A 12,208-nucleotide genomic window follows, 5' to 3' on the forward strand; every position below is an offset into this window, starting at 1 on the left:
TTTCATCATCAATCATAATTGTGTTCTGCATGGCTGCTTCTCTTGAATCTCATTTAAGGAAGTTTTAGAGAAGAATTGTGAAATTAATACATTTAACAGGTTTAACAGTCATCTTTGTTAATCTTTGTTAATAATAGGAGCATCCCCATATATACTGTGTGTGTGTGTGTGTGTATGTGTGTGTGTATCCCCCTAAAAGGACAGACAGATTACTTTGTTACAACAAACAGTAGTAACACAGAGCAGTGAGTTTAATATTTAAAAAGTCAGTACTTCTTATTCCATATACTCTCTTGAGTTAGTCTTAAGTTACCATGGATGCAAGACAAGCTAAATGCATTGTAAAACATGCAGGTATATTCTTCTGGGTTTTTATTTGCCCAGTGTTTGGCTTGATGACTTAGACAAATAAATGTTAATTACTCAAATAATATTCTATTTCAAAACCCTGCTAACTGCCAGACATACGTATTGAAAATAGTAGCAGCATTGCATCCACCTAATTAAGAAGACAAAGGGAGAAGGGAAAAATACTGTATGCATTTATAATTAGCGCATTAACGGTACTCATTCTATATTGCTTTGGCATTACAATATATACGTATGGTCACCTTAACTGAATATTCACTGCTGTTTTTAAACATCCAAAACTCATCCTGAATAGAAGTTTACATCCCGATGTTACTGGACATCATACACCATTCTTTACGACTTTACGTGTTCACGTCACGTTAACGTCACACGCACAACTCGTTTTTCCGGTTCCACATCCGAGAAGGTCGGTGTGACCGTGTGGATGCCATTGTAGCCGAGATCATGTTGTCAATTGCCGCTCGTTGTGGGTCACTGTCACCGTACTTACAGGCTACAAACTATGCCGTGCCGGGGCCGCTTAAAGCCCTTGTTCCGCCATTTGTCACCAAAGTGGATAAAGTACCGTTGGACGTGAAGAAACCCATCCTGTGTCGCGAATCCTTAACAGGCCAGAGTCCAAGGACGGCACCCGCGATTTTAGTCGGCATCAGCGGTGAGTGTGTCGCTGTGGAAGTTACTTCAGTGTCGGGGATGGACAGTTTTGGCTTATGCAGACGTTCACTATTCTTTCTGCTTGTGTCTGAGGTAACCTTGTAGTCGTGCGAATATGAAAAGAAAGCCACGTCTGTGCCGAAGATAGCTGGTAGCAAATGGAAGCGTTGTATGGGCACAATTGCGAACTAAGAAGCATATGTTTTGAATGTGATCTACCGTCCAAATAGTCACGTCCACTAGATAAATAATAAACTGTGGATACTGTAGTATGGAGCATTAAATGCCCATACTAACAATTCAGATCGCGAGTTTAACTAAATACGCAGGTACTTCACCGGTTAGCTTACAATTAAATTCCCTCAACATGTATTGGCGAAATGATGAAGATCGAGTTGCGTCGTTTTAAAATAAACACACACACGTATTTATTAAGTGCAAAAAACTGCCTATAGCATGTAGACTGAAACTTTTTTCTTTCAGTGATGTTAATAGGCTGTATGACATTGTACACAAAGGTCAAACAGTAGAAACAAATTGCACTACTGAAAAGCTGTTGTGATTTATGACATGAACTTGTTTGTGACCACTTGTTTAATTTTTGTCCCTAGCTCCCAGTACAGTGCGTTTTGCTCACACAGACATCAAGATCCCGGATTTCTCTGATTATCGACGGCTCGAGGTCCAGGACTCCAGGAAGTCCTCTCAAGACAGCTATGAGTCGAGAAAAACCTTCTCCTATCTGATGACCGGTGCAACCGCTGTGGTGGGCGTCTATACCGCCAAGACTCTGGTCACCCAGTTTGTGTCATCTATGAGTGCATCTGCAGATGTCCTGGCTCTGTCCAAAATCGAGGTCAAACTGGGCGACATCCCAGAAGGCAAGAACATGACCTTTAAGTGGAGAGGCAAGCCGCTCTTCGTCCGTCACAGAACCACCAAAGAGATCGAAACGGAGTCTGCAGTCAACCTTTCCGAGTTGCGGCACCCAGAGCATGATAAAGATAGGGTCCAAAATCCCAAGTGGGTTATTGTGATTGGGGTGTGCACTCACCTCGGCTGTGTGCCTATTGCAAACGCAGGGGATTATGGTGGTTACTACTGCCCCTGTCATGGCTCCCATTATGATGCCTCAGGTAGAATTCGGAAAGGTCCCGCACCCCTTAATCTAGAGGTTCCCTTTTACGAGTTCCCAGATGATGAAACCGTTATTGTGGGTTAGATGCATGATGCTTCTCGTGCAGTGCTCTGTATATTGTGACCTAAGTACCTTTAACGACCTGTTCTTCAGACGAAACATTTTGGGGGCTGGAAGTGAGTCTGATAGTTTGAAATAAAGTTCAGTTTTACTTCATCTGTAGCCATTTTTTGTGTAGTTATTTCAAGTGAATCAAATCTGATACTCGTTCAAGTATTGCAAAGACTGGATCTGAACTTCTGAAATGGGTAATAGGAAAGCAAGAAGTTGAATGAAGGGGAGTGGAATGTCTCATTGGTTACATGTGAATTGAAAGACTACAGTGAAGGCTCCACTGTACATTTAAATTTTTGAGGATCCTGTTTTTGTGACTTCTGTTTGTGATTTAAGAAATGGATTATTTAGGAGCGGTTCTGCATTGTCAACAATCATCTAAAGTTTACTTGGTCTGTCAAGAAAGAACTACATCATAAACACGTGCATCTTTATATTACATTAACTGACCTTGTACATACTAAGCTGTGTGTGGTCTTGTATCAAAAACTAATAAAAGATGCCACAGTAGATCCACCTGAGGTAATTTTAATTTTCTCAGAAATGTTACACTGGCAAGTCATGCCTTCTTTACACACACAGACACAAAGCATTTTTACCTGCTTTTACAATGTAGGCATGCCTTTATTTCTCAAATATACTTGCAGTGGTTTCACTTTGTTCTTTCCTTATGTTTTAGAAGTTGAAGAATCGAAAGGGTGCATTTGAGTAAGCACTCTTTCAGGTAATTGTTGGTGCTAAAACCTTTGGATTTGCTATTGAGTATTTTTCACTTTTCAAAATGAAAAACCAAAGTATGACAATATTTTAGCATTTAGTTATCCATTCATCAATTTTCTGAAATTGCTTATCCTATTCTGGGTTACGGGGGTGTCCACAGCCTATCCTGAAGGCTACAGGCGCAAGGGAGGAACAACCCAGGATGGGGTGCCAACCAATCGCAGGGCCTATTTAGACATACGTAGTAGAAAATCTATGTTCAGTCTATTTATAAAGGTCAGAATGCCTTGTATCAGCTCACTGTTTGGTGAAAGACACATTTCAGTGCCTAATGTTCTAGCTCTTCATGGGTCATCTTTTTTTATGAAATTGCATTATCACTCATATTGGTACAGCCCCCTGCCTCATGCCCATTACTTCCGGGATAGGCTCTGGACCCCCGCGACCCAGTAGGATGAGCGGTTTGGAAGATGGCTGGATGGATGGATGGATGGTACGGCCCCGTGGGTTTAACGTAATATTTACATATTGCTATTTCACTTCTGCTTTGTGAATTTGATATCTAATATATCTTACATTTCAGTACTGCCATGTGATTTGATGCATGATACATGTACTTTTCAGTTCAGCCACGTGGGTTGGATGTGTTATGATTATGTTGATGTCACATATTTTAGTACAGGATTAATCTATGACATTCTTACACCATTTTCATGTTGGTCTGTAGATTTTATGTGATGCCACATATCAAGCATGTAGTGAATAAACCAAGCATGCAATATGCCACACTTTATTATCACTTTAATTTATCACTTTTTTTGTACTGTGCCCTGGATGACATCAGCAACTTAAATGCACGCAAAATAGATGCTTCCTTACTACCGGTCTTACTGCCCTAGCTTCAGGTTTGTGATACAAACAACTAACATGGAGTTTTCAGTTACATCAATAGAACTGTCACTTTATCACATACTTTCTATATATTTTTTGACGGAATCTATATTTCATGTGTGTGAAGTCACCATTATAAAGTAGGACAGTGTTTTGTTGCAAAAGCGGTTTCAGATGAAGGAGGTCTGCACCTCAAGTCTAACAGCTGTATTAATATTTATCCCTGCATGGGTGCCACCATTATGAATGCACAAATGCTTCAAACTATAGCACTTTTATGGTATGCCCTCTATGAATTAAAATTAAGCTCTCAAGATAAATATTGTAACATTTTTTAGGTGTCTTAGCGACAGTAGCTATTTTCAGCTATTTAAAGTCTTTGTCAACCATTGTCTGCTCTTGTAAACTAGATTGGTACTCATTTAATAAGTTACTATTCATCTTAAACAGTAATTATGTATGCTTCTATATTGTAATAATGAGTTAATCATATTGCAACACTGTTCTTGGAGTAATTTAGTGTTAAATTTGTTAAATGTCATATTTTTGGTCGGTTGTTTTCAATGGTAATACTACAATAGACATAGAATTGTAAATATCTTAAATTTCTGATTTACAATTAGAAATATCTTATTAGATAATTTGCCTTGAAAGATAATTAAATGCATCTGAAAGTAATTTTTTCTGGTTCATGAAAATAAGACTGGTAACATCTATGATAATGAGATGATAAATGTATTATTATAGTTAAGAAATATGTCAGCAGATTGTTGATTCTTCCTGCAAAAGGAGAATGATCATCCCCTAGTTCAGTTCCCCTGGTTTGCCCATGGCATGTCAGTTAGTAAGTCTGTGATTATTGGCTACTCTCCCTGTCACGGTGGCCTGTATGAAGACTTTGATTGGTCCTCCAGGGGGTGATGTAATCAGATTCTGTTGAAGGCTTGAAGCAAACTCTGGAGGTAACATCAGTCTTTCTGTTAATCCTCCACTACAATAGGCAGTGTTTTCTATGATGCAAAAGATATTAACATTCTGTATAGAAACAGACAGAACAGTGAATCCCAGGCTTTGTTATTGGTGTGTCCAGTTAGGTTCATATTGTATTACTGAGCTTATTCACACTTATCTATGTGTTTAAAAGCTGAAAACATGAGGGAGTCCTATGTTAGTGACATGCTATGCTCATTATTGGCCATTGCCATCAATGTGACAGCTTTCATACAGGTTAATACATTTATTCTGATTGCTTGATTGCCATAACCCCATTTACCTGTTATTCTATAATTCAGAGCACAACAGTTAGTTATTCATGCTGGTGAAATATCAAGCTCTTAATGTTAATCCATTTTTCTAGGGAACTACACCTGTCATATGTCTCCGTTTTGCTGTATCTTGGGAAAATTCAGCAGTATCTGCTTATGCATTTAAACCCACATCCAGACGTCCACAAGCAAGAAAAACTGCAGTCCAAAAGCACTCATGGAGTCATGTTTCCGGAATACTGAACACCTTGGAACAAATAGGTGTGTCTGCTCACAGCTTGGGTCAGACATCTCGGTGATTTTCACCTGCAGTATCCTTTCCTCACCCTCCTTTCTGTGGAATTTCAGGTGAACTTATTTGCGCTACCCGTGGTTAGTACAAGATAAAGCACAATGACAAGTGATAGACATTTAGCAAAACATTGTGCGTCTTAAATTATTCAGTACAAAGCATGAGCACAATAGGGTCGGAGCAGGTATGCTGTAAGTTACAGTGGTTAGAGAAACACCCACTGGATAACTCACCAGTGGTTTACTGGGCCTTCTTCCAACCATTATATTTGCTAGTGTATTGCCAAACTCATATTAAATATACTGCTGTAGTACTTCATCAAGTTGCAATGTGAAGCTTACCTAGGAAATTAATGCTATATAAATGAGAGCAAAAAATGTAAGTATAACAACATCTAAGTGTTACACAGTTAATCCTGTTAATGAAAGGAAATTTTTCACATGTACTTTTTTTTTACATGTGAGATATGCCTTGATCTCAAAAATATCACATAATTAATCCCTAATGGCCTCTAGAGTCTTTACTCTGCCAGAAAGTATTTCCATTCCAGGGGATTAGAAACCTTAACTGCGTTGTGACAGGGAGTAACAGTTAACTATACAAATGCAAATTGCACATTTATTTGAGAGTGAGACCACTACAAATAAAAAACAGTATTTTTGTGTGCTACGAGAAGTACACTGAATGTTCTAAACCTATGAAACAAGGTTCACCATGGAGGAGGGTTGCTTAGTTCAAGAGCTGAAGGAGATGCCCATCTATTCCATATTTAATGAGCTGATTCATTTTAATAATTTAGAGAAAATGGGACATTGGGAAAATACTTTAATTTGAACACATAAAATGACAAGCCAGTTCCACGAACATAATTTTTAGTTTTCTTTGTCTGCGTTGCAGAACAAATGTGTCCTCTAAACATCAAAACCAGACTTGTATGTTAATCCACAGACTATATTTTCTAGCATGGTATGTCTAGTGAATTTTAGATTGTATTGTGGCATCTGCAAAAGTAGCTTCTTTTGTTCCTTCAGTGACCTGTTTGTCTTTCTCATTCTAATCAGAAGCATATCAGTAAAACCCTGTTCCATTATGTACATCGTTACATATTTCAAAGCTTCAGTAAACCCATAACAGCATTGGTTATACACGGATCTTGGTGTTGATTTGACTTTTATTGCCATTTGTCACTTAACATAGACGTGAGAAATTCTAGTCGTTCTTGGGCGAAGGTCTTGGTTGTGTGTAATGCTGTATAATGGAATGCTTTCTCAGATTCTCAGCTCCAATAATTAGTGATACGCAAAATATGTTGTTACAGATAGATATTGGGAAATAGTCTGGGTCCTGTGCCAGGCAGCACGGGGCACTATAGGTTTGGCTTTTCTGCTGCATTCTGCATGCTGGTCTGCTGTTTGTGTGTCGTTACATACTGTAGCATGACTGTGTTTAACAGTTTAACATGTGGTACCACATTCTTGAAGCATGTACATTCAGTGCCATACCCAGAATTCTAAGGAAAATCAAATGCATTAAGCTGAAAATTAAAATATAGCCGTAATAGACAAAATACTTGCCTCGGGCCTAAATTTGTTAACACTATTAAAATTGGAGGAGTTCTGTAAAAAAGTACCAATTAAAAATACCCAACTGAACTGTCCATGCAAAAATAATTATGATCATGCTGTGTGAAAACACCATGTTTTAAATATATGTAGAATTTATTTATGAGGTATAACCGGCTTGAAAATTATTAGTGGAAATCTTATGTTTTTCACATAACTGTGCAATTTTATTTAATGTTATTCCTGTCAGATAACTTCATTCTGTGCTTCATTTACTATCTACTGTGCTAGTATACAGTCAAAAGTTTCACGAAAGTATCTCGTGCTATTGAGGATAAGTATTGCAGTCCATCCCCCAATATAAATGGTTTTCTCCCTTAATATCACATTGGCAAACCATAGTTGTAAATGGAATAATTGCATAATTACATTAATCTCAGAAGAAGTATGTCATGTCGATATTTACCTATGAAGAAAGGAAATGAATGCATCACACAATGTTTCTCTTTCTCAGTACCTTACAAAGAAAAGCTTTTCTACCATAATTATCATCTACAGCTGTTTAATGTTAAAGGCACTTATTTGTTGATATTTTCCAGGGCTGAAATGTGGCAAAATGCATTGCACTTTTTTTAACAGAACATTATTATACACAATGTTAATATATCTGTAAATGAAGTTTGCCCTTATTAAAGATCCATTCAAATATGCAATATTTACTTTACAATAATATCACTAATCCCTAATAACATCAGATACTTTTTTTCAATCAGTATTATGGTAGAGTAAAATTATATCATTTGAAATATTATAGTGTATATATGGTTGATATTCCAGTGTAAATGAGTCTTTCAAAAAAGTTTCCAAAATCCTAATATCTTCTTTATGTTTTCATCCAATTTTCTTCCTCAAAAACACAGACTATGCAGTAAAACCAATGCAATGAATAATTGAAAGAATAAACACAACTATATTATTGAAACATTATTAAAAAGAACTTTTGCGGAAATGCTTTTTTCCCTATATATGTATGCCATTTGGAGACTTAGGAGAAAAATATTTTTATTTTTTCAGACTAAAAATCACGAAAAAGAGATACTCTATTTGACATCATAATTATGCTCCTACCAATTTCCAAGGGCCTTTAAGGAGTACTATTCACAAATAATGCACATTCACTCATCTGAGTAGTACTGTGTTCTTACACAGCTACTGTAGGGCTGGGGCTTCAGTCATGCCTCTGCTCTGTATGATGTTTGCATGTTCTCTTTGTATTGTGCACCTTCCTCCAGGTACTCAAATTTCTCCCACAGCCCAAAGATGTGTATTCGGGTTAATCGGAGTCTCTACATTTCCCACGTGCACTGTGATATGCTGTTGTCCTGTCCATGGTGCCCATAGTAACTATTTGATGGATCTTTTTTCAACTTCCCAGGAACTATGTACAGGTGATGATCTGGAGCCTGTTTCATTTTGAAACAAATCACACCAAAACTGAAGCATTGTCACAAAGTAGTGCCACATGAAAGGATAGCCACGGACAGCAGTGAAGCACTTCTGGACAATAATAAATAATAAATGTCACTGGAGGATACAATGAGAAACACAAGAGGATAATTTATTTTGGACCATCTCCCAGGCCATGTTTCTATTCAGTTTAGATTTCTAAATTCTAGATGCAGAGCTGGAAATAGACATGATTTATCTGGCTAATTACTAATGTGCCTGAGTCCCTACTAAACGTAGGAGTATCCCCATCCTGGTCCTGATTTGCACGTCACCTCCTGATACCAAGGCCTTTTCGGGCACCGTGTGTAGGTATAACATTTATGGCAATCATTGCTGTTACGTCATACAGGTCAGACTGCACCGCTGTGAATATACCCTGGAACTAAACCACTATATGCCAATATTGTATAATATAGTATCATTTTTGTTCCTCAGAAAATCCTACTTTAATCCTGATACTTGGAAATGTAATTATTTTTTCCCTCAGGGATCTGACTGTGGCAAATGGAAAGTTAACCGTACTTCTTATTTCAGCAGCAGAAGATCCTATATGCTTGAACTTCTAGCACCTTCCGCAGTCTTCTACGGTGCTCCATCTAGACTTCAGGACCTGAAGCGTCAGGCATTGGAAGGTAGCTGGAGCCCCATGCAGCCCAACTTGGAGGACCATGTACTGCCAGTGCCTACTAGAGGTACACAGTGCATTTATTATTTTCTTTGCAGTCAGCCTACCTCAGCAGGTCTTTGGAGATCCCCATCCAGGTAGCTATGAAAGAGAGCCGAAACACCTTAATGAGATGCTTAGTGGGCTGAGGGGGCTCACCGTCATGTATTATCTGAGACTGTGTCCCCCATAAGCACTGGATCCCAGTGTCCGTGCGCAGGGGCTTTTTCCTTGTCGAACACAGCGGGGCCTGGTGAGTCTCATATTCTGTACCCATCCTGACCTGGGCAAAACGGGTTCCCAAGCAGACACTGGCTTAGGGCACTGATTGGAAAGGTGAGGGGCAGGACAAGCTGCAATTCCTGTGCCAGCACTGATGATGATGATAATGATTATAATTATAATCATAATAATACATTTAATTAATACATTTAATGGCAAAATTTACAACAAAGAACGGTTTGCTTACCATGGTAAGCAATGCAGTAATAAAGAAATATAAATATTACATGGTAAATCAGTAGCTGTATAACAGAAAATTGAGCATAATCATAGGTAAACAAGGCAGAATATATAAGTGAGCATGACAGCGAGTAGGACATATAATGCTAGCAGGGCACAGAGGGCATCAGCCAAAGTAAAGAATGTAGGGTGATGGGAGCTAGAAAGTTCTGGAAAAAGAGAAGGGTTTAGGTAAGATTTGAAAATTTGGAGGAAGACTTACTTAAAAAATGTGTAAAAATACAGACACTATCATGTTTGGGTTGCTAGTGACATGCAAGTAAACAAATGGAGAAGGAGAGTTTCTAACACACCCTCACTTGCACTCCGGAGTTGTAATCAACTAAGGCGCTTGTGCTCATAGCATAGCAAGGAATATAAAATATTTACACACAAATAACATTGCCTGTTTAGATTATTGTGTGTGTGGGGGGCTACAGTTAGGGGCCCCTTGCTACATCCCAGGCATTGCTATGTGTGTGGTCCCTTCGCCCTTCACCATGCCTATCCGTAACATATTCTGTACAATAATCATTTTCATGACCATCTCAAAAACACATTAAAGTACTAGATACACATTTTTGTAAGTATATAGAAGTTATTAGTTAATGAGAACCTTTTGCCTTCTGAGGACTTTGGAAGTCCACATTACTTCAGTTACTCGGTACTAAATGAATCTCTTCTTGCTAAAGACTGTATTCACTGTAAAATACAAGAGGGAAAAAGCTAATAAAAGGAGCATAATATATACTTAAAAACACTATATCACATACTTTTATAAAGGAAATAAATTGCAAAAAGACAATAATATTTACATAATAGTAATAAATCTCTAATACAGCAGTATATGAAAGCAGTCCTTCAGTGATTTAGAATATAACTTTGAGTATCTAAATATATATGAACACATTGTAAAGAATTTAAATATAAATGTACTCTTAATTGAGGATTTTTGTCAAACTCTTGCATGCGTTACAAAACATATGCCTTTAACATCTAATTAGCTTAGTTTTACATTTTTTTAAGTGACATGAAGAATAAAGCAAATAAAATACAGACAAATATGTTAACATTAATCTTCATATCATGTGAATCTGTAAGGAAACTGAATTTGTGAGTTAAAGCATAGTCTCTATGCTAAACTTAATAGTAACATAAGTTATTAACTGATATTTGGTATAATGCAAACAATATTGGTGGTAGAATGCAGTAAAAATAAAAATAAATAAAACAAAACTAAAACAATGTTTGTTTCTGTCACGCTCGATCGCGGGCAGAGCGGCGATCGTGCGGGCGAACAGGCAGAAAGCCGTAATCAGGGCAAACAAGGGGTTTATTACCAATAACGGGGCAGGGAACAGAAGACGCCAACTAACATCAATGACAGACACTGGATTAGTACACAACAGGAACTTAAATACAAGAAACAAGGCAGCAGGAAACAAGACACGACTGGGCACGATCAGGAAATCACACGTGGGTAATTAGGGGGCGTGGCACACACGAGGAGCGGACGGAGCGGGCGTCACAGAACCCCCCCCCAAAGGCGCGCTACACCGGGCGCGCCCGGGAGGAGGCGAAGGACGGGACGAGACCGGGAAACCAGAACCTGAAAGACAAGGGCAAAAAAAAATCAACGGGGAACAGGGAACAAGACAGACAGGCAAAACTGACAAAGAGGCAGGAGCCAGGACAGGACACTACACAAGACAGGAAAAGCCGACAGACAGACCAGGAAGGGAGAAACAGAGGGAACAGGCGGAACAAAAGGAGCGGGAGTGACGGGAGGGAACGACGGGAAACCAGGAACAGAGCGGGGCGGAACAAAGGGACCAGGAACAGAGGACGGTGGGACAAAGGCAGGAGGAGGAACAAAGACAGGCGGGACAGGGACAGGAAAGAAGGGAGAGAAGGAGGAGGAAGGAAGGGGAGCCCGAGGGAGCCCCAGCGGGCGACGGGAGGCAGCCGGAGGGGCCGCAGGCGGCCGGGAGGCCGGAGCCGGAGGGGACCTCGGAGGGGCCGAGGAGGCAGGGCGAGGGACCCGCGGAGGGGCCAGGGAGGAAGCAGGAGGGAGCACCGGGGAAGGGGACGAGGGAGCAGGAGGGGCCCACGGCGAAGGCCCGGAGGAGGGGGGAGCCGCAGCAGGCGGCGACGTCCGGTGGAGGGCCGGAGGTAGGGGCCCCGCAGGCAACCGAGGAGCCGCCGTCGGGGAGCCCGCAGGCGACCGACCAGGCACCGGAGGGGGGAGCGAGGCAGGGTGACGAGGCATCGGAGGGGGGACCCGTAGGCGACAGCCGACCCGGAGGGCCAGGACCTGCAGGCGCCAACCGAGCCAGAGCGCAGGCGAGGGAGGGCGAGCCAGGGGGCAGGGCGGGAGGGACCCCAGTCCGACGTCTGTGTCCCCTCCCTCTGCGGGACACAGACATACCGACCCCCGGTCGGGGTCGATGTCGCCGGGGTGAGGGTGAAGGAGTCACAGGAGCGGGGCCAGGGACAGGAGCGGGGCCAGGGACAGGAGCGGGGCCA

The 12,208-nt window shown here is 40.5% G+C and overlaps 1 protein-coding gene across 1 annotated transcript; it reads left to right on the forward strand.

The window, feature by feature from the left end:
• The first annotated feature begins 743 nt into the window (after positions 1-743).
• Positions 744-2,794, forward strand: LOC125706374 (cytochrome b-c1 complex subunit Rieske, mitochondrial). Its single transcript, XM_048973042.1, has 2 exons — positions 744-1,027; positions 1,638-2,794. Exons 1-2 carry the CDS (start codon positions 817-819, stop codon positions 2,246-2,248), a joined length of 822 nt encoding a protein of 273 aa, XP_048828999.1. The 5' UTR covers positions 744-816; the 3' UTR covers positions 2,249-2,794.
• Positions 2,795-12,208: the final 9,414 nt, after the last annotated feature.

This window comes from Brienomyrus brachyistius, chromosome 13 (genome assembly GCF_023856365.1).
Source record: "Brienomyrus brachyistius isolate T26 chromosome 13, BBRACH_0.4, whole genome shotgun sequence".
Lineage (NCBI taxonomy): Eukaryota > Metazoa > Chordata > Actinopteri > Osteoglossiformes > Mormyridae > Brienomyrus > Brienomyrus brachyistius.

What these genes read in the sequence shown, in the direction of transcription:
- LOC125706374 (XM_048973042.1), top strand. Translation starts at nt 817, where the DNA reads ATGTTGTCAATTGCCGCTCGTTGTGGGTCACTGTCACCGTACTTACAG. An exon ending in GATTTTAGTCGGCATCAGCG is followed by an intron (nt 1,028 to 1,637) that starts GTGAGTGTGTCG and finishes TTTTGTCCCTAG; the next exon opens with CTCCCAGTACAGTGCGTTTT.